Below are 27878 nucleotides of genomic sequence, written 5' to 3'. Positions count from 1 at the left end.
TCATCTATTTCACATATGGTAACAAACATGTTTCAGTGTTATTCTCTCAAATCATCCCTCTCTCGCCTTCTCCCACTGACTCCAAAAGTCTGTTCTTTACATCTGTGTCTCTTTTGCTGACCTGCATGTAGGATCACTGTTATCATCTTTCTAAATTCCATATATATGTGTTAATATACAGTATTTATCTTTCTCTTTCTGACTTACTTCACTCCGTATAATACGCTCCAGTTTAATCTACTTCATTAGAATTGACTCAGATGTGTTTCCTTTTCATAGCTGAGGAATATTCCATTGTGTATATGTACCTACCACAACTTCCTTATCCATTCATCTGCCAATGGACATCTAGGTTGCTTCCACGTCTAGCAATTGTAAATAGTTCCAGCCTATCTTAATTCTAGCTTGTAACTCATCCAGCCTGGCATTTCTCATGATGTGCTCAGTGTATAGGTTAAATAAACAGGGTGACAGCAAACAATCTTGTCATACTCCTTTCTCAGACCTGAACCTATCAGTTGTTCCATACAGGGTTATAACTGTTGCTTCCTGAAAGAGACAAATAAATAAGTACATTTGTATTATTTGTCTTCATCCACTGGAATGGAAGGTCATGAGGGCAGTGATGTCATCTGTCTTTGTTTTTGTTTTGTTTTTTTTCTATTAAATCCCCAACATCCAGGAAAGTGGCCAGCAAATAGTTAGTTCTCAGGAACTAAGAATGGAGAATGGTGGTATGTATCAGAACAGTGACAATAGAGATGGGTGGCAACCAGCTTCCAAGATAGCTCCCGAAGATCCCCACCTCTGGTCTTCATCCTCTGTATAAGCTCCCTCAATGATTAGAGCTGACTGATCTGTATGACCAACAGCAGAAATGATAATGTATGAGTTACAAAAGATGTTGTAGCTTCCACCTCACTCTAAGTCACTACCTTTGAGGCTAAGCTTTTATGCCACCATTGCCATGACCTCTTTGTGGTTCTCCATGGAACTATACAAGCTGGAATCAAGATTGCCAGGATAAAAATCAATAACCTCAAATATGCAGATGACACCACCCTATGGCAGAAGGTGAAGAAGAACTAAAGAGCCTCTTGATGAAAGTGAAAGAGGAGAGTGAAAAAGCTGGCTTAAAACTCAACTTTCAAAAAACGAAGGTCATGGTGTCAATCCCATCACTTCATGGCAAATAGACACGAAAACAGTGGAAACAGTAACAGACTTTATTTTCTTGGGCTCTAAAATCACTGCAGATGGTGACTGCAGCCATGAAATTAAAAGACGCTTGCTCCTTGGAAGAAAAGCTATGACCAACCTAGGCAGCATATTAAAAAGCAGAGACATTACTTTGCCAACAAAGGTCCATTTAGTCAAAGTTATGGTTTTTCCAGTAGTCATGTATGGATGTGAGAGTTGGACTATAAAGAAAGCTGAGCACCAAAGGATTGATGCTTTTGAACTATGGTGTTGAAGAAGACTCTTGAGAGTCCCTTGGACTGCAAGGAGATCCAATCAGTCAATCCTAAAGGAAATCAGTCCTGAATAGTCATTGGAAGGAATGACACTGAAGCTGAAACTTCATAACTTTGGCCACCTGATGTGAAGAACTGACTTACTGGAAAAGACCCTGATGCCGGGAAAGATTGAAGGCAGGAGGAGAAGGGGACGACAGAGGATGAGATGGTCGGGTGGCATCACCAACTCGATGGACATGAGTTTGAGTAAGCTCTGGGAGTTGGTGATGGACAGGGAAGCATGATGTGCTACAGTCCATGGAGTTGCAAAGAGTTGGACATGACTGAGTGACTGAACTGAACTGACTTAGAACTTTTATATTTGGTTTCTCTTATGCCTAAAACTCTACTCCCTCAGACAGTTTTATGTCTTGATTTCTTACTTTCTTCAAGTCTCTGCTAAAATGTCAGGCTGTGTGGTTATGCAACAATGTAATGATAGGCAACAAACACAAGATGTACTTGAGGTATTCTGAAAATAGGGTGGATGCCATGGGATTTAGCAACTGATTGAATAGGAGGGAAAAGAGAGAGAGGAAGGAGTCAAAGTGAGGCTCAAATCATTGGCTTGTGTAACTAGTAGTGCCATTCCTAGTTTAGGGAAACAGATATGGGGCAGAGGTTATAAATTTAGTTTTAAACCTGCTGAATCTGAAATGTCTTAACAAATATCCAAGTGAAGATGTTCAAGCAAGTAGGCAGATACACCATGTGCAACACAGAAAGCTGAGCTGGAAATAAATATCCTGAAATCAAGGCCAACTCTACAATTTGGAGGGCCCAATGCAAAATGCAAATTCAGGGTCCCTTGTTCAAAGAGCCTTTGAGATCCATGAGCTGCTTGGTCCTCCTCCCAAAAATCTGTAGAACTGAATGCTCTGGATGGAGGTGGAGAAGTTGAGCCCCTTCCTATGGCCCCTAATCTCTAAACCACATTAGAGGCACACCTCCAAGAGACTAAAATTTCAGGCTAGGATGCACTTGCGCATGGGTCAGAGGCTCATTCCTAACAAGTCACCCCTAGGTACACTATGGCATTGACAGTCCAGGACAGCTGCCACCATGCCCTGCACACAAATGAACCTCACCGTCCCTGCACCTGTGCCCAAGTCTCTCCCTGGTCCTGGATGAGGTGAGGGGGAGAGTGATTAGGAGTGAAATGCCAGAAAATGAGAGGAGTTGGCAGCTGAACCTATCCCAGGGAGGCAGAGAAATGGCAGGAGGCATCCTCCACTCTGTCAACGGACTTCACTTACAAAACAAAAACCCAAAGATACTGTTAGTAAGATCTTTAAGCTAGCAACCACAGAGCATTAAGACCTCAAGACCTCAAGTATATTAAGCCCTTCTGAGTGCAGGGCCCTGTGTGAATGAACTGTTGGTATGCCCATGAAACTAGCCCTGCTAGGAAAAGATAATACAGTTATAAGACTGAATAAGTTAAGTAGGGAAAAATGAGAAGAACAGAGGTCTGAGGATGGGAGACAGAAAAGTACCAACATTTAAGGCATGGGCAGAGAAAGATGGGCCATTCTGTGGCCAGACAAAGCTTGCAATTAATCAGAAGATCAATGAAGGGGAAGATACTTGGTCTATGATTCCTGACTTGGAAAAGCTTTGCCAGTCCCATCACCTGGCCACGGATTGTTACGCACATTTTATTTCATAAACTATTCATGATATAGATGATAATTTTTCAGAGTCAAAGGTGTGGTTCTTACCCAGGCCTGTTACCTTGATTATTTTTGAAGCATATATTACTCAGTTGAAAAAAATAATGCATGAAAGAAGCTGTAGGAAATAAAATGGATTAAATGAAATAACTGACTACTAATAATAAATTTACAGATAACCAAAGTAAATAATTCATTTCCCTTCTAGCAACAGTCACCTTTACATATAAGTCTAGCAATGTCTCTGCAACATTTATCAGGCAAGAAAAATGTAAACTTTAAATCTGCAGAGAATTTCAAATGACTCAGTGAAACCTAATGGAAAATCAATCACAAGAGTTTTCTAACTACTGATTAATACTGAACAAAATCCTAGGCCCAAAGAACTAGACTATTTGGTGAAAGAACTATTGCAGGGAGTTGATGAGGATTTTAAAGCTTTAGAATTGGTGGGGAAGGACTTTCCTGATAGTCCAGTGGCTAAGACTCCATGTTCCCAATGCAAGGGGCCCAGGTTTGATTCATGGTCCATGCTCCCAATGCTGGGGGCCCAGGTTCAATTCATGGTCAAGGAACTAGATATCACATACCATAACTAAGAGTTCACATGGAGCAGCTAAAGATACTGCATGCTGCAACTAAGACCTGATGCATCCAAAGAAATAAATAGATAAATATTTTTTTAAAAATTGGTGGGAAAAAAAGTGATTTTAAAAAATGGCTTAAAAATGTCTCTGAAGGGGTTTACAAAGTGACTTACGAACACAGATTCTGGAATAAGCTGCTTGTTGACTCCGAGCTCAACCACTTAATTCCTGTGTGATTTTGGACAAGCTACTCAATGGCTCTGTGCTTGAGTGAAGGAGTGGTGAATCCTAGGGTTATTATGAAGAGTAACCACTGAATGTAAAACATTTAGAGTGATTCCTAGGTGCCACAGGAGTAAAGAATCTGCCACCCAATACAGGAGATGCAAGAGACTTGGGTTTGATCCCTGGGTGAGGAAGATCCTCTGGAGTAGGAAATGGCAACCCACTCTAGTATTCTTGCCTAGAGAATTCCATGGACAGAGGAGGCCAGCGGGCTACAGTCCATCCGATCGCAGAGTCAGATACAACTGAGCAAGCAAGCAAGCACAACAACAGAACATTTAGAACTGTGCCTAGCACATAAAAACTACTGTATGCATTTTTTAAATGAAAATTGTGAATGTTAATCACATTCACATGTAACCAAAATACTTCTGAAATTTCCATTTTAGTAGGAACCATATTATAAGCATTAGGGGCAAAGTATACTAAAAGAAAATAATCTTTTCTCCTCATTTTTTTCCTTCAGCCTCCTATCTTTAAAATGCTGTGTTGGTTTCTCTTTATATTAAAAATAATTTTCCACCAAAAGTTTCCTTAAGAAGCAAATATGTTTCCTGGATATTTTCTTAAAAGTAATTTCTTCTTGTCTTATAATGCATATTCATAGCTGTTTTCCCACTCCCACTGACAGTTGATCTCAATGCTTTATTTCTTTCATAAGAATACATGAGAAATAAGTATATAGGAGAATAAAATGCACATTTGTCATCTGAATATTCATTCTCATCATCATAACAATTTTGAACTTAAGTGGAAAAAATACAAAAAGTTTCAATAAGTTTTAGGGAAACAATGAATATAACAAGGATTTCAAATGCACCTTCTAGCCCTTTGGAGTGGAGAAGGCAATGGCACCCCACTCCAGTACTCTTGCCTGGAAAATCCCATGGATGGAGGAGCCTGGTAGGCTGCAGTCCATGGGGTTGCTAAGAGTCGGACATGACTGAGCGACTTCAATTTCACTTTTCACTTTCATGCATTGGAGAAGGAAATGGCAACCCACTCCAGTGTTCTTACCTGGAGAATCCCAGGGACGGGGGAGCCTGGTGGGCTGCCGTCTATGGGGTCACACAGAGTCGGACACTACTGAAGTGACTTAGCCGCAGCAGCAGCCCTTTGGAGAAGTCAAAATGGACCCACGGGAACACACCAGCTCCTCTGGAAAAAAGTTCTGCTGATGTACAACCCCAGGAACCCGCAGTTCAAATTACCCCATCTGTCTGAAAGCAGAAATCCCTTTGTATTTGTCTTACTGCTCCCTCTGGTCACCAGGAATGCATTCTTATACTCTCTGCCTCAACTTTATTTCAGGACTTTGTTTCCTTTGGTTACGATGGTTTTTCACATTGCTCAAGAGTACAATTCACGCCTAACCATTGCTCCAGAGTAGAATTCACACCTAACCATAATGTAGGTCTTCGCTTCCTTTGCCCTTGTGACACGGAGGATGAAGCTTTCAAGATGATCTCTTGTCAATCATCCGACCACTCCCAGAATGCGCCCCTACGGGCGGGAGTAGGGGAAGCTTCTCCCTTCCCTAACCTAACCCCATTAGATGCGGAAATCCTGCTTCTTGTGAACGTGTCTTTGGATCTCGCTCTCTTGGTCTTGTTTTCTTCTGTTGTTTCTTATCTACGAGTTTGGCCTCTTCTCTGTAATTGCCACCTCCCCATTCCCCTACAGAATACATGTTTCCCCACTTGGAGTCAGAGTAATTGATACTTTAAGATCCGCCATGGGCTCCACTTCCCCTTTAAACACCATCCAGACTCGCTCGCCTAAAGGGTCTTTCCTGGGAGCTGCAGCAGCGTCTCTCCCCTCTCGCGTAGCAGATATCAAAGAAAGCGAGCCCAGGACGTGCCCATATATGAACTTGAAACAGAGAGCTGCCTCGTTCGGAGTCCACGCTCTCGCCTCCCCCTTCGGCGAGTTCACTGGCCGGCACAGCGTGAATACCAGCTACTCCCTTCTCTCTTCCCCTGACTTCCTTCTGGGAGCTCTTAAACCCGCGGCAGTTCAATCACTCCGCAGCGAGCCACGGCGCTCACTGGGCATGCTCAGTGGCCCGGACGGCTCCGGCAGCCAGAGGTTGTCTTGGACGCACCACTCGGGTCCGGATTCACCGAGAGCGGACTGAGCACAGCGGCCCCTGAGCCGGGAGTGAGACGCGCCCTGCCGTCCCTGCCAGGGTGCCCGCCGGGTCAGAGAGCCGAAGTTCCGGACTCCAAGGAGCCCCCAACTTCGCGCCAAGTTTCGAGCTGCGGGGGGAGACATGCCCATGATGACCAGGGACGTTCTGCTAGAAATGGAGCTGGAGGAGGACGACGAAGAAGATGGGGATATCGGTGAGCGAGGGGTTTCCACAGGGTAGGGGGGTTGCGGCGCGGGGCCGGGCGCCCGTCCCCGAAATCCTCAGCCCAGGCAGGAAGGACTCGGGGACTGCGCGTGGGCGCCGCACCCTTCTCGGCGAGGGAGGTTGTTGGGACCCGCAGCAGGTCGGGGGCAGAGGGACCAGGAGAAGGAAGCCCGCGCCGCCCGCCAGCGGCCGCAATGCGGTCGCTTTCAGCCGCTGACCCACCGCCTCCCGGCTCAGCTCGCGGAGGGCGGGCGAGAGGGTGGCCCCGGGAAAGGCCTGGGAGGCGCGGGTCTCCGTGTCACTTTCGGGAAGGGCGAGGGACGAGGGCCCTGATCGGGGGCATCGTAGATACGGGGAAGCCCCCCCGCGCGGGAAGTCTTGACTTTGGACACCAACTTTGGGTCATTTTCTCCGGCTCGAATTGGCGCGGGGGATTCCGGGGAGCCAGCGCGGGCTGCGAGCCCGAGGGTGGGGTTCAAGGAGCGCGCCCTGGTTAGGAGAGCAGGGCTGTGACCCGCCTGAAGCCACCTCTAGGTGAAAGCAGACGCGCGGCCCTAGTTCGGAGGGCTGGGGCTGGGTGGGGCGGCCCGGGACTGATTTGAGTCCGCTGGGCGTGGGCCGGGATCCTTTTTCCGCGGCGCGGGCGGGGGAAGTGATGCGGTGGAGGAAGCCCTGAGGCAGGGTGGACTGTTGGGCATTTCCTACCCGTCCAGGGGGCCCCGTAGCTCGGGGCGGGGGGGAAGCCCTGCGTGCCCTATTTCTGGTTAAAAATTCTGTAGAAGTGGTGCACGGAGCCGAGGGAGAGTTGTTTAAGAGTTAACCGAAAGGGGTGGGAGGAAGTGAGGAAGGGCAAAGCAGTTGGAGTGGAGACAAAGTCAGGTCCCTAAAGAGAACACTGTCATCTAATGATGACAGATAGAGCCCATCCGGAAGACTGGCAATTAAATTACAAGGCAGACTCCGACTCAGTTTCCTGGACGCCAAATCAGTTTCAATAACGTAACAGTTCCTGCATACGTACTAACACTCTTCTCTAATATATTCTAACATAGTCTTCTGTAATAACTTTAGTAGTAACTTAATTTTAGGAGTTCGGTGTGGTTTTTCGTTCACATTTTGGGTACTGCTCATGTATTTATTTTTCTGTTGTTTTCAACTCTATTGAGATATAATTGACATTTAACAATGCATAAGTTTAAGGTAAAACATGTTTGACACATTTATATATTGCAAAATGATCACCACCGGACAGCTAACACCTCCAGCATGTCGTTTAATTACCATGTCTTTTTTGTGGTGAGAACATTTAGGATCTAATCTCAAAGTATAAGATACAATGTTATTAACTCTTAAGCACTATGCTTAGATACCTGGAATTTACTCAATTTATAATTGGAAGTGTACCCTTGACTAACATCTCCCCACTCTCCCCCTCATTTTAGTGTTTCTGTGCTTCACCTTCTTAAGATATTTCACATGTAAGTTACACAGTATTTCTTTTTCTGACTTATTTCAGTTAACATAATGCCTTCAAGTTCCATCTGTGTTGTTGCAAATGACAGGATTCCTTCTTTCTCATGGCTCTAATATCCCATAGTATATGCATGTATGTATACCTATACATGGAGAAGGCAATGGCACCCCACTCCAGTACTTTTGCCTGGAAAATCCCATGGATGGAGGAGCCTGGTGGGCTGCAGTCCATGAGGTCTTGAAGAGTTGGACACGACTGAGCGACTTGACTTTCACTTTTCACTTTCATGCATTGGAGAAGGAAATGGCAACCCACTCCAGTGTTCGTGCCTGGAGAATCCCAGGGACGGGGGAGCCTGGTGGGCTGCCGTTTGTGGGGTCGCACAGAGTCGGACACGACTGAAGTGACTTAGCAGCAGCATACCTATACATATCACATCATCTCTGTTCAGTCACCTGTAGACAGATAATTATTCTCTTTCCATATCTTAGGTATTGTAGGCACTGCTCATTTAAATCCAAAGCCAAATTGAATAGAAGGTATTATATACTCCATACTTTCATTTACTTGAGAATAATTTATAAGGTATTCATCCATATGGAGGGAGCAGATAGTAATGTGTTCATTTTTATGGGAGAGAAAACTGAAGCTCACAGGTTGATTTGCCGAACTTCTCACACAGCTTATTAAGATTCAAACCCAGGTTTTCTGACTTCCAAGACCTGTGCAGATTGATGCCCTTCCACCTTGTCGCTCCAGCTGTCTGGGTCTTATACTACTGTTTAGCAGGCTGTGGTAGTAAATCCTGTTTTCTGCAGTCCTGTGGAGGTCCTGTAATCAAATCCTGCAGGCCTTCAAAGTCAGATTCCCTGGGGATTCCTAGTCTCTTGGCTGGATCTGCAGGCTGGAGAGCCTGATGTGGGGCCTAGAACCTTCACAACAGTGTGAAATCTTCTTTGGTATTATTGTTCTCCAGCTTGTGGGTTGCCCACCTACAGATACAGGATTTGTTTTTATCGTGATTTTGCCTGTCCTACCATTTAGTTGTGTCTTCTGCTTTGTCCTTGGATGCGGGGTATCTTTTTTGGGGTGGGTTCCAGTGTCTTCCTGTCAATGCTTGTTCACCAGCTAGTTGTGAGTTGGTGCTCAGGCAGGAGAAGATGAGCACATATCCCTCTACTCCTCCAGCTTGACCCAATTTCCTCAGTATACTAGTACTAATTAGTCACCAAGTCGTGTCTGACTCTTGCGACCCCGTGAATTGTAGCCCACCAGGCTTCTCTGTCCATGGGATTCTCCAGGCAAGAATACTCGAGTAGGTTGGCATTTCCTTTGCCAGGGGATATTCTGGAACCAGGGATTGAGCTTGGATCTCCTGCATTGGCAGGTGGATTCTTTACCATTGAGCCACCAGGGAAGCCCAAATTCTTATTACATACAAATATGAATCATAGGAGCAAACTTTAAAAAGTTATAATAAAATTAGCACAGTCTGTTTCATAGGAAAACACTTTTGCCTGTTATAGTGAGGTGTCACTGTTTACATTGACAGTTGTAAATAAAGAAGGGTGAAAACCCAAATAAAAATTAAAGTAAGCAAGACTGAGCTTTGTTAACCATGCCATCAAGAGATTTCACTTTAGGGGGAAAAAACCTAACTTGGGCTATTCTGTATTTACCTGATGGTTGTATCAAGTCAAGCAGTGTAGGTGTATTTAAGAAAATAAACATCTCTATTCTTCTTTCATCCCACCCTTCAGAGTCTACTGATATTAATACTTTATTGTATATAGGGGTCAAGTCAACATATTTTGTGTCAGTCAACAAATACCAGGTTTCAACAATCTGGAGTTGTTATACAAATTTAATGTGGGTTGCAGTGGTTTTATATCAGGAGATGTTTACCACATCAGTGGAAAGTTTGTCATTGTAAAATAAGCTTTTTTAGAGCTTACCAGAAGTAGGCTAATGGTATATAACCTTTTATGAAATAATTATAATTGCCAACTATGGCATAGAAGACTCTGGTGATATGAAGATTATAATTTTAACCTCTACCTCTAGTTTTGTAATGCAGGGCTCTGCTAAACCTATTGACTAACATATTTCTCCCATCACTTGTCACTACTGAGAGTTGTGTAATAATTTAAAACCCACTCAGTTACTGAAGGTTTCTATGAAACTTCTCTATAGCTATTAACTTTATAATTCAGAGCAGAAGAGTTATTTTGACGCAATTTCCTGAGTAAAACTCTGTCATCAATTAATTGGCAAGAGACAAAAAGAAAAGCTATTTAAACTAGATACTTCTACTAGAAGTGTGCCTTCTAGCAGACTGAGATTTGCACTGTCCCCCATTTTTTTAGACGTGTGGGTTTCTGCTTACTTTCAAAGCATTGTTGAGTGCTTTAAGTGTAGGGCTTGCTTCCTTGTTTAGCATGAAATAATCGCCAGAGGTCTGTGAAAGAGCCTAATGGCACGGGAGCATTTTTGCAAAATGCCACTTATTTTCTAAATCATTTCTAACAACGAACCACAGATGTCACATCCGGGCAGTGATGGCAGGAGGTATTTGGGTCGTGGCCTTTATTGCACTGGTGCGGATGGAGATCACAGTTGAGGTGGGTTCTGTGTGCCTGGTGTGCTGGTCCTTAGCTGCCTTGCCTGCACTACCCCCACATCCTGCCACCTCATTAAGCAGTGAATTGAATTAACATCTCTTCCTGTTGGTGTAGAAAGTGATAGAAATATCTTTTATAGTCAGAATGTAGATATCTAGTATGCTGTTTTGTTTCTTGCATTTCCATTGTTCAGACTTAGCTGAGGGAAGAAACTTGTTCTCCAAAAAGGCTTATCAGGAACACTTCAGATAGTTCAGGCAAAAGGTTTTTGTTTAGATGGTTGGTTGTGTCAACTAGAAGAAAAAGCATGACCTGCAAGTTGAGAATTATGTTTTGTTCTGGAGCTTACTGAGGACCATAGCCTGGGATGACAGCCTCTCAGGTAGCTTTGAGGGACTGTTTTAAAGAGGCAAGGAAGGAGCCAGGATATATAGGAGTTTTTTTGCTTTAAAAGCATGAAGAACAAGAAACATGTAGTTGAACATCAAAAGATTCCTGCTAATCACAAAAACCAGACATCTCAAGTTAGAGGTTTTAGTGCTTTTCTGTGTATGGGAGAATGCAAGAATCTGGGCTTATTGAAATAATTCCTTTGATATTCATCTTAACTGTTATCTAGGACCTAGTATCCTGTTTTCCCTCCATCCTGAGTTCCCTTCAGAGTTCATCATGGGGTGGCTGCAATGGTTGATGAGTTTATGGCAGTAACATCTTTATTTACTGAAAGGCTGGTGACATTTTTTGACTGCTTTGGATTCCAGACTACCTATGGTAGAGTTTACTCTCTGAGCCCATGGTTAATAGTCCTTCACTGGAGTGGGGGATGGGTGGGAAGAGGCCTATTAGCTTTGAGAGGCAATGGTCCAGCTGTACCTCTCAAGTATCTTTGTTAGCTTTCCTTTTACTGTTGCATTTTTATATAGACATATCTTCCGCACTATCTCTGTCCCCTCACTACAAACTTTACCTTTAGTCACTTGCATATCTGATTCTTGTACCGGTTTTGCTTTGACACCATTAGTTGAGCAAACCTGTGCTAGTTGGAGGATTAAGTGCTGAGCTTGTTGTGGGGAGAGTAAGATGCATGTCCTGGCCGTAGAGAGTAGGTTCCACTGAACCAGCCATTTGCAGTAAGTGCTATTATTGAAGTCTGTCCACAACCATGGAGGACAGGAGACGGCTGCACAGAGGAGACTGCTAGGCCAGGTGTTGAAGAAGCAGGCAGGCAGAAAGTCTGGAGTTCCAAGTATTGCCTGTGGTGGAGGAGAGCAATGACAAGTCTGCAGAGCCAGGAAAGTGTGGCACCATGAAGAATCCTCCAAACATTTTAAGGGTTTTGGATTTTACCCTGTAGGTCAGTGGTCCCCAGCTGGTATCAGGGACTGGTTTCGCGGAAGGCAGGTTTTCCATGGATGGGGTGGGGGATGATAGTTAGGATGATTCTCATAAGAAGAATGAAGCCTGGATCCCTCACACGCGCAGTTCACCACAATAGGGTTCATGCTCCTTTGAGAATCTAATGTTGCTGCTGATCTGACAGGAGGCAGAACTCAGGCAGTAATGCAAAGGAAGGTCTATAGCCCTGGGGTTGGGGACCCCAGCTGTAGGTGATCTGGAGCTCATGAAAGATGATTAGGAAAGGAGTGATAGAATCAAATTTGCTTTTGGAAAGGTCTCCCTGGCAGTGCATTGGGAAATGGGTTGGAGAGGGAAGATGGTCGAGGTAAGCCTTTCTGGTAGTCAGGTTCAGAAATGGCCAGTGGTGGTCATGGGAATAGAGAGAAGTGAAACTGAGAGCTTGTGAGAGAGGCAGCACCTTTAAGGTCTTGGAGACTGAAGGCTTCCAGCAAACAGAGAGGAGTCCAAGGTGGGGACTTGAGCTGAGAGGTTAGGTGGAAAGTAATAGCAGCAGGAGGAGAACAGATGTACAGGAGGGGAGAATTTTGCATTGTTCTGCAAGCCTTACATTTTTCTCTTCTGCTGTAGCTCAGACCATTCCCCTTCCCAGCAACACCAGACTCTCCTTCTCTTTCTCAGCAGCTCCCTCTCCTTCCAAACCCATCACAATCCCAGAGAGCTGTTGTTGATCTCTCTAAGCCCAAAGTGGCCACCAGAGCATGCTCACACCCCTAATTCTTCTATTCCACATAATTAGCACTCACCTTGTATTTTTGTTATTCATTATCTTTGCATTAATTCCACCAACAAATAATGTAAATTTCTTGAGGGCTGAGACTAGGTCATGTAGAATATACCAAATGTTATAGACATTCCATTCCTATAATTTAAGAAAATTCTCTCTTCCTCGCCCTCCTCTAAAATGTAATAAACTTTCTGTGGTGTTTTGTGTGTTTTCTGTTCTAAGTTAGTCCCCTGGTAGCTCTGCTGGTAAAGAATTCTCCTACAATGCAGGAGACCCTGGGTCAGGAAGATCCTCTGGAGAACGGATAGGCTACCCACTCCAATATTCTTGGGCTTCCCTGGTGGCTCAAGCTGGTAAAGAATCCTCCTGCAATGCAGGAGACCTGGGTTCAATCCCTGGGTTGGAAAGATCCCCTGGAGAAGGGAACAGCTACCCATTCCAGTACTCTGGCCTGGAGAATTCCATGGACTGTATGGTTTGTGGGGTCTCTAAGCGTCGGACACGACTGGGTTACTTTCAGTGCCTAGAATGATGCTTGATATCTTCAGTGGAAACCAAGTAAATTATTGTTGAAAGGAAGAAGAAATTAATTACTCTGAATAATTAAAATAAATAAATTTATGTAAGTTAAGTAAATTTAATTAAGTAAATAATAAGCATAATGGTTAGTGGTTTTTATGGCCCTTGTGCAGTTCTTTTCTTTGGCACTTGGAGATGCCCACAATCATCTATTATAAAAGTGCTGATTGTACATGTTCTTCCAGGCTCTCTGCTAGGTTCTGCCATCCCTGACCTTCCAGTTCCTCACTGTCTGGGAAGGAGGCAGATATGTGAATAGATAATTGCAGTCATCTGTGATTAATGCTAGACTGGGATCAAGGTGTGTACCAGTGTCATGGTGGCACCAAGGACAAAATATGTAACCTTGCTTAGAACAATCCAGGATGGCTCTACAGAGGCAGTGCTGGCCCTCAAGGAATGGCCAGATAGGTGAGGGGATGGGGCTAACTAAAATAGTGGAGTGTTCTGAGCATTCCTAAATGTGGCCTGATTTCTCAGCAAATCATCCTCGATGCTGTCCTGGCCTTATTTGCTCTGACAAGCGGCTCTTATGAATATGGTGTGCATGTGTATGTGTGTATTCTCTACCAGGGTATGATGGCTAAAAAGCAAACTATTCTTAAAGTCCTTTTGTTTGAGCATAGTCAGTCTTACCCTGTTGCGTAAACCTTTTGTTATCTTTAATTTCAAATCCACAGTCATAATGTATCTTCCATGTTCTAACTCTCAAGTCAAATAATTGCTTTCCAAAAGATTCCCCAGTCTTCTCTTACCTGTCTCATTGTTCTTTGGATCTGACACAAGCAGCTCTAAAAGAGGGAAAGAGTTCTACACACACACACACCCTACCCCTTTTTTTTTCTCAAGAGGTTGCAACAATCACATAGGTTGATGGCCATGTGTTTCTTTTTTTTTTTTCTTTCTTTTAGAAACCAAGAAATTTAGACTCCTGTAAAGATTACCCTCAGAGATGCTATTTAAATTCTGACATTCTTGGAGGAAGATTATAATATGTTAAGAACTCCACAGTCTAGCTTTATTTATATTTTTTGGCCATGCTAAGCAGCATGTGAGATCTTAGTTCTCTGACCAGGGATCCGACCTGTTCCTTCTGCCATAAAAGCATGGAGTCTTGACCGCTGGACCACCAGGGAAGTCCCAGTCTAATGTTTAGTTAAAGGATGGTCTTGCACTCTCAGTGTTATTTGTAGCAAGTTAAATTAAAATCACTGTATTTTATAGAAGTTTCCACTGTAGCTAATTCTTTAGGTTTTCTTCTTTTATCGTACACATCACTTTGTGTTTTGCATTCCAGTTACTTTAGCACATTTTAGCAAACTTTATAGCCTTAGAAGGGGAAGTGCTATCTTATTTCCTTTGTACCCTACAACCTAAGTATCATAATGCTTTTCCAAGAGTCCAAATATTTGTTAAGATATGGTATTTTAGATTGTAATGCGAAGCTTTTTTTGTTACAAGTTATAAGCTGGTTGATCTGCTTTTGATACAAATCATTCAGGGTTTGGATCTATGCAAAAATCACTAGTTTTAGAACAGAAAAATATATTTCCAGTCACCTTCAACCAAGGAAATGTACTTCTTGACTGATCGGTAACTCATATGTAAATGTAGAGATTGTGAGAATTTAATACAGAATAGTCATTGTTTTATGTCATTATTGCTTTTCCTTTAGTTTTGTCTTGCCTTTTAAAATGCAACTAAAATTATTTAGCACCCATCTTAAGAAGTAGCCAGTTTAAAGACTGCTTGATGAAAATGTCAACAATAGAATATTTTGGACATGTGCCGAAGAGCAATCCAAATACTGTTCAGCCCCAAATCAGATGGAATGTTTTGCACAGAAGACAAGTTGAAGGGTTAATAGGCAACTTTCTCTGCCATGGTACTTATTACTGCCCTGGCTACATGTCTGAATATTAATTGAAAGAACTTGCTACAGTAAGTTGTTCAGCAGCCAAAAATGCAAATGGAAGAAAATGTATTCTTTTGTGAAGTCCAGATGTTACTTTTATATTTAATGCTTTCAATCTAGAACATTGAAACTCTACTGTTTCCTACATTATTTGAAAGTACAAATACTTGAAATTGGGGGAAAAAAGGATATTAGTCATTAAAATTCTCTTTTCTATAATTTTTATTTTAACTTTGGCAGAACTTAAGCCAAAGGTCAAAGTCATGTAAATAGATGTTCTTTCACAAAGTGCAATTATGCAAATTATAGGTTTGTTTATAAAGCTTGTTTTATATAAACTAACATTGTGTTTACATAATTTATTTTTTATGATTTCTTCAGACATTCTATCTAGATGTTTGAAAAATAATCTTTGACTTGGCACAGACAAGATGATGGTGAGATTTTTCTTGTGGCATCACATGGACATAAACTAAAACATGTTTTTATTTTTACTTTTTTCTGATTTGTGTGAAGTTTCTAATAAAAGTTATTCCCCACTAAGTTTAAAACAAAAATAATACAACCTCCCCACATATAAACCCTTAACATTATTTTAAATGTTTTGTTATAATTTATATTATGATTTTAAACAATTGCATTCATTTGTTGTATTATTTCCTTCTGCTGTTACTTATAAAACAAGTCCTGAATGCTCAATCTATGTAAAACATAAGATACTTTTATTTTTCTAAAGCCAACAAGCAAAAAAAGAAAAACCAACAAATCAAACCCACTTTTGTTTCTAAGTAATACAGATAGTGAAGAAAGAGTGTAAGCTCACTGATCATAGATGCTCCTTAGGGAAAGTAGAAGATTTTAAAGACAGAGCCTCTTGGGTTCATTGGAGTGAGTTATTCCCTAAAGAGGACAATTTAAAGCAAAAGGAAGAAAGAGCCTATGAAGCCTGTGCTAATACAGAGTCGTGAGGAGGGAAGACAGGCCTGTAGTCGGAAGACCTGAATTAGCGGTTGGCTTTGGCCCCCTAGAATCTATCAATCGGAGCAAGTTTCTTGACTTCACAGCCTGTGTTTTCGGCCTTGTGGGGTTGCTAAGAAGAGGCAAGGAGGCTGGTATACTGCTGGTGTGCTAAGTTGCTTCAGTTGTGTCCGACTATTTGCAACTCTGTGGATTGCAGCCAGCCAGGCCCTCTGTCCATGGGATTCTCCAGGCAAGAATACTGGAGTGGATTGCCATACCCTCCTCCCGGGGATCTCCCCCACGTCTCATGTCTCCTGCGTTGGCATGCGGGTTCTTTACCACTAGTGCCGCCTGGGAAGCCCCAACTGTGCTGGGTATGGGGCATTTTCACTCATACTACCTGAGTGGCAGTTACAATATCACCATCATAATGAATTATTTTCCTTAACAGCAGTCATAGGAACGGCTGCTCTTAACCTCGGAGAGCCCCAAGTCCTTCCCCGCTGTCTGTGTCACATTATGCGTGCAGGAACTGCCCACTTAGTGTCAGGTTAAGGGAGATCATGACCGTGGCTGTGCTGCAGACACATGTACTTAAAGATAAAAGAGTTGAAGAATAGCATGTGGTTTCTGCAAAGAGATAATTACTATGTGTTTTCCTATATCCTTACTGATCTTCAGACGGGATGATAATGTTCTTCAGATTCCAGGAAACCTATTTCAGGGGGAATCTCTTTCAGGGAATCTTAGCAAAAGATTCCAACAGCTGACACTTTGTGGGCTCCCGATAAATGACTCATAAGTGTAAGATGGTATTTTCATCGGTAGCACCTGTGGCTTTTCCCATTCTCCCAATTGCCGTCAGCCCCCGTGTGTCACCATGTAATTGTATGCACAAGAAGAGAGGAAGAAGACTTTCAAGAGGTGAATAGCTTTTATTACAAATTGAGCTTTTAGAAGATCACAGGAGGACTGAGGAGGGAATGATTGATGATGAGATTATTGGTGCTCAGCGTTCTCCATGATTACTTTGTCTCTACTGAATGGTAGATACTGGAGCATTTCAGAGAGTTCAGCATTCCTTGGAGAAAGGGCAGTCACAAGGCAGTGAAGGAATGATTATTGACCTCATGTTAACAACTTCTGTGAGGGCTTCCATGATGGTCCAGTGGTTAAGAATTTTCCTTGCAATGCAAGGAACACGGGTTCAGTCCCTGGCCTGGGAAGACTTCACATGCCGCGGAGCAACTTAGCCCGTGTGCCACAACTGCTGAACCCATGTGCTGCAAATACTGAAGCCTGAATGCATTTGAGCCTGTGTTTGGCAACAAGAGAAGGCACCACAGTGGGAAGGCCGTGTGCCACAATGAAGAGAAGTCCCTGTTCATGGCAACTAGAGAGGGCCTGAGTGCAACAAAGAAGGCCTAGCACAACTGAAAACCAAAAACCCTCTTTGACACTCTTCCCACCAGCCCTCTCCCAATTTCTGACCGTTGTGTTTGCAGGCACTGTCAGTCTTGGCCCCACATTCTCTTAATATCTTCGGAGATTATCCCTGAGTCTCTGAGAGAGGACCTTCTCGGCCTTTGTTGGCCCGGCATACTTAAACCCACTCTCACAGGGTTGGGGGATGCCTTGGGAATCGACATCTACTTTGATCCAGAGGGGAGGAGAGACGAGGCCCCAGGATCCCTAACCACCAACAAAGCCCTGGATAAGTGTGGGTATTAGGGATCAGGTAAAAGTGGTCTTTACTTGAGGCTTGGATTTGCAGATGAAAACTTCACTTTCATTAGAGGTACTTATGTTGAAGGTAAAAGAGGATGACTTTTCCCTGTGTTGAAAGGTTATTTCCACCATCTTTTACAGATAGCCTGACCTTGGCCAAGGCTGTGGACCTGCTTCCTATTGGACTGCGAATGTCTGTAATGAAGGACAAAGGGGCCACTCTGCTGGTTTGTGGTCCTTTTAATTTATCCCACACCAGCTTCTCCTGCTGTCATTCTAATCTCCTCAGGGTCTGTTGTCTTGCCCCTGTATTTTCATCAGGCCCTTAGCCTGGGTCTGCAGAGATGGAGGCCACCACTACTTAACCTTAAGTTTTATGCAGATAGAAGTTCAAATTCTAACCTATAAATTCACTAGCTGGGTGACCTTGAGTGATTAATGTAACTTTCTCCTCCTCTGTAAAATATAGAACCTATTCAAAGGTGATTATGTAAAAAATGACATAATTTTAAAAAGCTTACTTTGCAGGATTGTGGTGTCTCATAGAATAAAGTCCTCCATAATTAGGAGATGATGTTAGTATTGTGGATAGCTGTTTTTTCCTGTATTTTAACACAGATGTATCTCTTTTGCTTTTTATTAGAGATTTTACTACTCTTCCATTTATACAGCTTGTTGTTTTTGTCTTTTTCATTAAACTAAGGGCATCTTGAGAGCTATTGTCTCAGTGAGCAGCATAATGCCTGGCTCAGAGTAGGTGATCAATACAATCTCGGTGAATGAGTTAGGCAATGAATGAAAGATATTGATTATTGAAGAGTGATATGGTATAATTGGAAAGGTGGGATGTTGGATACAGATCGACCCTTGGATAGGCTCATGTAACTTTGGAGCCTTGGTTTCCAGATCAGAAAAATGAGTAGAGATAATAATACGGAAGGGGTAATGCTATATACTTTATAAGATTTTTATAAAGTTTAAAACTGACATGCAAAAGGATGAGGGACAGTTCCAGGCACATAATAGGCCAATACATAATAGTGGCATTCATTATCAAACAATTAAAAATGGAGAAATATAAAAAGTGTGTTAGTCTCTCAGTTGTGTCTGACCCTTTGTGACCCTCTGGACCATACATAGCTCTCTAGGTTCCTCTGTCCGTGAAATTCCCCAGGCAAGAAGACTGGAGTGGGTTGCCATTCGCTTCTTCAGGGGATCTTCCCAACCCAGGGATCAATCCTGGGTCTCCCACATTGCAGGCTGATTCTTTACTACTGAGCCACTGAAAGAAATATAAGTGACTAGCATAACCTAAGTTGGATTTTCCAGTAGATGCATTTCACAGTAGAATTATATCATGAATATATATAATTTTAGTAAGAAAGGTAGGAGAATATAGGATAAAAATTCATAATGAAATTTAAGTGATACTTTGATAAGCTTTACACTAAAAAAATGTATAAGAAATAAGAGTGTCTCTTAATCCAACAAATTTAAGATTTTTGAAAGTATCTTTCATCAAGGCCTAAAAGGTAATTGTTGATATTGATCATGTGAACTTTTAATAAAATAAACATTTAATAAGATACGTAGTTTTAAATAAATATGTAATTTTACTTATCATGTGAATGATCAGTTATTTTTAATGGGAAAATTCTAAAATGTTTAATTTTCCCACAAGACTAAAATTTCTGTTAGTTGAGTTTTATTGAAAAATTTGAAGTCAAATTAAAAAACCTATTGAAAGAGATGGATGTGGCACAGCTCAAAATGACAAAACATGAACACGTAAAGAAATTGTTACCCTTATGGTTTGAATTGCTTTAAATTTAGTGATATAAAATAAGGAAATAGACCATATATAATTTGCAAAATAGGTATATGAAACAAGGTTCCTCATTTTATAAGCTTGACGTTTGGGAATGAGTCAGCCCATATCCGTTTGTTAGAAATGGAACACTGCCAGGTCCCCCTCCAGCAGCATCAGACCTAAGAAAAGTTAGACATTCCATTCCTTTTGGGTAGGCGAGAGCAAAGGAAAAGGGGGAGGCTGCTTTGATCCCCAAATAGAGTTTACTGTTATTTGCGTTATATGTAAGTCTTCCCTAGAAGTGACTTTTCAATAAAAGCCAGAGTTACATCCTTCAGTTACTGCACTTAGAACTGTGTTTCTTGTCCCCTGGGTTTCAGCCTATGCTCCCTCCACAAGATGCCTGACTGGCTCATATTTCCTGCCCCCATTTAAATTTAGATAGTGTTTGGTGCTCTCTGGGTACATGCTTCTATAACAGGCATATTGCAGCTTCCAAGTCACAGAGGAGATGGGAACATTTCTAACAGGCCTTGCCATCCACTCTTAATGGTGAGCAACAGAGCACATGGCTTTTGAGCAATGGGGTAATCATGGTTTTCTTGAGGCTTACAGTTGCCTCAAAACTGTGGCTAGTGGCTTGTTTTGTACTTCAAAACGCTTATTTTGAAGAGTTCAATCACAGTCTTGACTAACTTATTTGGCACATACACAAAAATCCCTTTGAAAGCTGATCATAGTATTGCTAGCAGTGGCCTTCATAGATCAGATCAGGTTTGTTGCTTTTTTTAAAAAGTCATGTGCCAGGATTTCATTTAGCTCCGAGCTGGCTTGATCTCATCTCACAATTTTTAGTAATTTGGTAAATATTTTCTGAAGACCTCCTATAGGTCATGTGCTGTTTAAGGTCTAAGGGCACAGAACCAGGTAGAGAAGACCCCATCTCTGGTAGAGCTTATAGTCTAATAATCAAATGCTACCCCCCCACACATGCACATGGAAATCCATTTATTTACCTAATGTCTATTCAGCACGCTCTCTGTGCCAGGCATTGTGCTGGGCACTAGGAATTCAATACACAAGACAGAAGAAACAGCCTCTGCCCTCAATGAATAGGCCCGCTGGCAGGGAAGACAAACATGCCAACCAGTCACCATCAAATTTATACTTAAAGATTGTGAAAAAAGAGGCAGAACCAGGACAGCACAGCCAAGAACAGAAGTGGGGCATATCCGAAGCCTGGTCAGAGGACTGGGCCCTCCCTGGGGGATGGCTGACAAGTGCAGCTGTTGTTCTCATAATTCTAAAAATAGCACGACCTTAGACTACAGTCTTTAAAAGGCACGTCTTCGAGAAGGTTCAAGATGTACATTAGATTAATGTGTACAACAGCACACGTGGTTTCAGGCTTACAACTCCAGTTGTACTGGGGGGGAATCCTCCATATGGGAGCTTTGTTGGTATGGATTTCAGTAGCTGTAAATGCACCTTGCAAAAGTGAGCAAGTAGCATTGTTACTGTGCCAGTGGGCCTGTGTCTGTGTACCCCTGGGTAGATTGGCTAAAATGTTAGCACTGGATTGAAAGTGAAAGTGTTAGTCACTGAGTCATCTCCCACTCTTTGTGACCCCCATGAACTGTAGCCCTCCAGGCTTCTCCATCCATGGGATTTTCCAGGGCAAGAATACTAGAGTAGGTTGCCATTTCCTTCTCTAGGGGATCTTCCCAATTCAGGGATCAAACCCGGGTCTCCCGCGTTGCATTGCAGGCAGACTCTTTACCATCTGAGCCACCAGAGAAGTCAAGTGGAAGTGAAAGTCGCTCAGTCGTGTCGCCTCTTTGTGACCACATGGACTACACAGTCCATGGAATTCTCCAGGCCAGAAAACTGGAGTGGGTAGCCTTTCCCTTCTCCAGGGGATCTTCCCAACCCAGGGATCGAACCCAGGTCTCCAACATTGCAGGCAGATTCTTTACCAGCTAAGCCACAAGGGAAGCCCAAGCACTGGATTGGACAGGAGCAAAACTTTTCTCTTTCTTTTTAGCTCAGTTTAGCATAGTGCTCTGATGGAAGTTGAAGGAGAAGGTGAGATATGGCCCAAGCAATTCTGTGTATTTTCCTTGAGCTTCCAGAGGAGGAGGACGGATGGGGAGGTGGAGCACGTACCTCTTGTTCCCGTGCCTCACCGTTTCCTCTCCTGACTTAGAGGGGCGGGGAGCTAGCAAGAATTCCTTTTCTAGATTCTCAGCCAGAAACTGGTTCTCTTGTCTTCCTGCCCCACCAGCTGAGGGGTGTGACTCATTCCTGTTTGGAAGTGACCAATGTTAGCTGGGAGTCAACCAAGCCCCTGAGGCATGAATCAGAATTTGTATGATGGTAGAAAAGCCCCACAGAGACTCTGAGGTACATATTCAAGAATTTCTCCCCCTGACAAATCCTATAACTAGTGTGGTGGTGGTGGCAGTTGAGTCACTAAGTTGTGTCCAACACTTGTGACCCTGTGAACTGCATGCAGCCTGCCAGGCTCCTCTGTCCATGGAATTTCCCAGGCAGGAATACTGGAGTCGGTTGCCATTTCCTTCTCCAAGGAATCTTCCCAAACCAGAGATTGAACCTGGATTTCCTGCACTGCAGGAGGTCTCCTGTAACATTTTCTAATAAATAAGGCCCTACTGTATAGCACAGAGAACTACATTCAATATCCTATGTTAAACCATGGAAAGGAATATAAAAAAATCACTTTGCTGTACAGCAGAAATTAATGCAACATTGTAAATCAACTACACATCAATAAAAAAATATTGAACCTAAAATAAATATAAAAAAGAAACATTCTCTAGAATTCCTTCCCTGTGAATAGCCAAAGCACCCTGATAGTAGAGTAGCATGTGGTGGTGGTTTAGTTGCTAAGTCGTGTCTGACTCTTGCTACCCCATGGGCTGTAGCCTGCCAGGAATGTCCTTGGAATTCTCCAGGCAAGAATACTGGAGTGGGTTGCCATTTCCTTCTCCAGGGTATCTTCCTGATCCAGGAATCGAACCTGGGTTTCCTGCATTGCAGGCAGATTCTTTACCAACTGAATTACTGGAGTGGTATGGAAGATTCAAATTAAAACTACTTTTGTGTTTTCAGTTGATAGGGCGGAAAGAAACAGATGCAAATTGTTTCCACTTACTCTTAAAACATCCTGTTGTTTTTCTGTGTTAGAATCTTTCATACATGACTGAAATCTAGTAGGCAGTATGGTTGTATTGTTAAACTTATTGTTATATCCATTACAACTAGTTCCTTTCAGATGGAGACTGTTTTCTTATAAATGCCATTGAGATCTAGAGATCTAGAGATGCCATTAACCCTTTGCCATGCTTTTTATCTGAACGCTCCACTCCTGGTCATGTTTACTTAGTTCAGTAGTGTTTTTTTTTTAACATGTAAAAGACATATTTCACATCTTGTAAGATGCAGTTAAATGTTCAGTTTGGTAAGTTTTGACAATTGTATAACCACCCACCCAAAATAAGACAGAGGACATTTTCATCACCCTTTCACTTCAAGCTGTCACCACCCCCTCCCACAATCCAGGCAAACACTTAAGGATATCTGCTACATAAATTGGTTTCACCTGTTCTGAAACTCCATATAAATGAAATCATAGAGAATTTAGTCTTTTGTGTAGCTGACTTCTTTCACTTAGCATAGTACTTTTCAAAGTTCGTCCATGTTGTGGATGAATGTCTAGTATATTTTAACTGTAAGAATATCTGGAAAAATATTTTGATTTAAGTCTTAACATATTACATCTCTGATAAAGAGCAAACTAACAATACTTAACCTTTTGATTCTATCTTTACTCTAAGGTCAAGTATTTTTTAATCTTAGTTATTTTTGTACTTTTGTAATCTTTTTAGAAGCTCATACAATGCCTTGCCTGTAATAGGGAATTAGCAAATGTTTTCTTTAAGTTGGGAGAGAATGTGTGAGGAAAATGAACTCATATCTCATTTTATAGAAATTCAGATTTTAATCACCCTGCTGTGGTTTGAAAACAAACAGCGTGTTCATTCTGAGCATTAGCCCACTAACAATTTTTCAGTCCAGAGTGGACTGTTTGTGGGCACTTTTCTCCAGGGTAAGAAGTTCAAGTGTAATAATTCATTTTTCTAAAAGGTCAGTTGTTACTGACTTTTTTTTACTGGTAAAAATATCTAAACAGATATTATTAGCCTCATTTGGTAATTGAAGAGCTCTGAAAACAAGGACATTTATAGTGATCTATCCAAAATGAAGGAGTGATTCAGTGTTGGTGCAGGATATTCAGTTCCAAAATATTTGTTCTAGCAGATGTGTTCCAAGTTCCCAGAGAAGTTATTGACACTGACCTTGGTTCCTCTTAAGGGTGACTCATGATTTCTTGAGTCTGGTTTCCACTGTTAGTCATCCACACTGCTTGGATTAAAGCAGGCTGTTAGATTCCGCCGGATTCCAACCTTCACAGTATACCAATCCCCCTCTCCCCCCAGCCCGCCCCTGCTCCCACGCCCTTGATTCCCACCTCCTGGCTCAGCCACTCCGCAGTCTGGAACCAATTCTGACTCCAGGCAAGCAGGATTTTATAACTGAACTTTTAGTATCAGTGCAGTGTCAACTTGTGCTTGTGTTTCGTTTCAGTCTTTTATCCCTAGTTGCCTAAACTCTTCTCAGAAGCATGCCTAGAACGCCAGTCTCTCTAGCTGTTCAGGTCCTGTCTTAGTCTCATCAGCATCTCTTCATTTCTCCCATTCGTGGGAAGTGAAGGCCTTCCTCCTCCTGTGTGGTGCCCCCTGCCCCTTGCCAGGCCCCCATAGGCCTGCGTCTATCCTCAGATTTGATAACACGAGCTGTATCTCTGTCCCTTTCTTTAGCTGTTTTACCAGTGGTACCTTAAATCTTGGCAGTTTTCCATCAAAATGTATTTCTTTTCACTCCATTTCATTAGTCATGCATGCTGACTGTGAGTAAGAGTGGGATACAGTTTCCTGCAATAAGAGATAGGAGATGTAACTTCAGCCCAGCACCTAAGAAAGAAATCAAGTGTTTACTGGAATGTGGGCACACCACCTTCTGGGCCTGGTAGAAGTCTGTGCCTGGCAGTAAACAGTTCTATTCAAAAGCAATTCCCAGGGCTGAGGAGGGACCAGGTTAAGCATCGGGGTAACTGAGCTGAGCTGGTACTCAGCTGAGAGTGTGATAGCTGGGGCTGGAAACCTTCTTTCCCTGTTCTTTGATATGAAAAGTGGATATTTTCTCAGTCTTGTGCATGTACACTTTTAAGAAAAGTCCCCGGTCAAAATTTCCAGTATTTGAAAATGTGCTGAAGATCTAAAAGGTAGAGAAGCACTCTGAGCTTTCCCCTTCCCTCCCTGGTGCTGATGGCATTTCTGAGCCAGCGCGCTTGTCTGCCTTCACGTTCCTTGGTCACCACATCCTCTGGCAGGTGGCCTGCCTCCTGGTTCCTGCCCTGGGCTTGGTCCAGGCACTTGCTCTCAGGCCTGCTTCCTCCCAGGCCTGCTTCCTCCCAGGCCGCCTCCACAGCCTCATCTTGAATCTCCCTGGGCCAGGCTGTCTTTGGAAATGGCAGAGGCTATATATGATGGAAAGAGGGTTCTTAACCTGCGTTTGGTAGGGAAATTAGCTAAGGTAAACACACAGGCAAGACAGCCCTAACCTTGTTGGCACAGAACCTAGAAGACATCAGGTTCACATTTTAATTGTTTTAGAAAAGTGATAAATGCTGTGAATAGGCAGACTGTTTAAGGTTTATTATCAGACTTCTGATGACACTAGTGTGTGTCCTTGTCATTCATTTTATTAAGCTTTCACATGTGAAGCTGAAAAGAGATTGAGAAAGATTCTCTTCAGAATTTAAAATTTTATACCATATCTAAGGTTACAGTGTTTCACATGCCTTTGAAAAAAGCTGATGTGACTGCTGAGTTTTAATCTGCTACTGGAATAGAGATGTATGTATTAATATTTTGTAAACACATGTAGAAAATCCATAATCCGTGACTTTATTTGTCCACAAGTAGTAAGAGATTATTTGGATAATAAAATATGGTGACAAATTGCTTTGTAACTTTTTGAAGTCTAAATGAATTTATCGTACATAGGAGTCACCTTGTCCATCCGTGCATTCATTTTTTTTGTTTTTTACTTTGGCCAGAACATGTAGCGTGTGGGATCTTAGTTCCCTGACCAGGGATCAAACCTGTGCCCCTTATAGTGGAAGTGTGGACTCTTAACCACTGGACCATCAGGAAAGTCCCACATTCTGAACTTTTAAAAGCACCACTTTCTTAATGTTATCTGCTCATGACAACCTGGAATAAAGCATTTTATTTTTCTATGAATCTCTCTCCTCAAATATAAAAGAGTGATTGAGTTTACCTGCATTCTGGTTTTATTAGAGTGATTATAGATGCACTTCTTGGTGTAATTCATTACTGCAGTTAAATAAGAGAGATTCAGACATAGTACACTTTCATTTAATCCCCTGGAAGAGTGTGTTGTAAAGAAATATTTAAATAACTTAAATTGGAAGCTTATTTTCTTGTAGGAATAGTATAAAAAGGGAGATTGTACCAAGGGTTTTTTTTTTTTTTTGTCCTGTGTTTTATAGAAATAATCACAAATAGGCTCCAGTTTCATCCACTTCATTAGAACTGACTCAAATGTGTTCTTTTTCACAATTGAGTAGTATTCCATTGTGTATATGTACCACAGCTTCCTTACCCATTCATCTGCTAGTGGACATCTAGGTTGCTTCCATGTCCTGGCTATTGTAAACAGTGCTGTGATGAACATTGGGGTACACGTGTCTCTTTCAATTCTGGTTTCCTCTGTGTGTATGCCAAGCAGTGGGATTGCTGGGTCGTATGGCAGTTCTATTTCCAGTTTTTTAAGGAATCTCCACGCTGTTCTTCATAGTGGCTGTACTAGTTTGCTTTCCTACCAACAATGTAAGAGGGTTCCCTTTTCTCCACACCCTCTCCAGCATTGTTTGTAGACTTTTTGATGGCAGCCATCTGACCAGCCTGAGATGGTGCCTCATTGTGGTTTCATCAGACTCTTAAGGGACTTGTTGATCCAAAAGGACTGAATTGCCAGTTGAGTGAGACGGGGAGGATTATGGTAGAGAAGTCGTGCATTAAGGTTTGTCAACTGCACAGGCTGTAAGTTCACGAACAGTGCTGCCTTTCGGAATGTGCTGTCATCATCTGCTCCCACACTGGCAATCCTAAGGTCCACCTGGTTTCAAATGTGTTCATGACAGTGGATTCCCTTGTGTGGCTGTACTGGGGGAAGACTAGGGAAGGAATAGAGGATGTTCTTATATATGTGTTTTTTATGTTTCTTGACTTTTGACTTTCTGTTTTAATTAGGAATCTTTGGTCACAGGGAACAGAATGTCTAATCAAATGGCCTGAATAATCAAGGCAATTTATTCGTACAAGAAGTGAAAAGCTCAGGGGTGGTTTTAGTTCCAGGAGCCAACCTTGCCCTCGGGTCTTATGGAAGGGACTCTCAGCTGCACCAGCTCTCCCGCTGTAGCTGAGGATAGTGGTGGTTTCCCACCTTTTACCGCATCATCCACAGAAAGAAAGCATTCAGGTAACTTCTTAGCCCTAGAAATCCCACCAGATAACACTGATAAGATTATATAACCACCTCTGTAATCACCATTGTGGACATGAGTCACAGGGTCTGTTGATGAGCCCCCAAGAGTGGAGGTATTTAAACCACATAAAGAAAACTTTCTTTTGAACTTTTGTATCATTAAATTCTGAAACTAAAACTGTGGTGAAATAATCAGTTCACAGCACTGAAGTGTAATTTTTAATAGTCACAGTAACTTAATAGTTTTATGTTTGCTTTTTCTTAATATAAAAATTGAAGTCATAATACCTTTTCTATAGTTCTGTCTTAAAAACAAACAAAACAGTAAAACTGATTTTTCTTTGAGGGAGGAGGCTCATTGGAGCCCTCCTCTCTTTCCTTGTGTTGGTGGTGGTGACAGCTCTTTATAGAAAAGATATTTCCCTGGCTTAATCTGATTTTTTCCTGTGTTACCACAAATGCTTTTCAAATACCTCTCCAGTGTAAAGAAGCAGAAAAGTCTTGTTGGGAAGGTTTTCTGATATTAGGATGACTGAATTAAAATCTTTACTCTGATGCTTACTGGTTGTGCAAA

At 42.3% G+C, this 27878-nt stretch overlaps 1 protein-coding gene across 4 annotated transcripts in view; it reads left to right on the top strand.

Annotated features, from left to right (window-relative positions):
- Window positions 1-6167: 6167 nt before the first annotated feature.
- ANO6 (anoctamin 6) overlaps window positions 6168-27878 on the top strand; it is a 235661-nt gene continuing 213950 nt past the window's right edge. For all 4 annotated transcript variants that reach the window (XM_086399802.1, XM_086399801.1, XM_086399805.1 and 1 more), the window contains exon 1: window positions 6168-6407. In XM_086399802.1, coding sequence (XP_086255928.1) covers window positions 6335-6407 — 73 coding nt within the window. In that variant the 5' untranslated portion in view covers window positions 6168-6334. The remainder of the gene's footprint in view (window positions 6408-27878) is intronic.

Source organism: Bos grunniens, chromosome 5, assembly GCF_055505025.1.
Source record: "Bos grunniens cultivar Pamir isolate PY7600 chromosome 5, Bosgru_T2T1.0, whole genome shotgun sequence".
NCBI classification, from domain to species: domain Eukaryota; kingdom Metazoa; phylum Chordata; class Mammalia; order Artiodactyla; family Bovidae; genus Bos; species Bos grunniens.
This window is presented reverse-complemented; position numbering and strand designations above follow the sequence as displayed.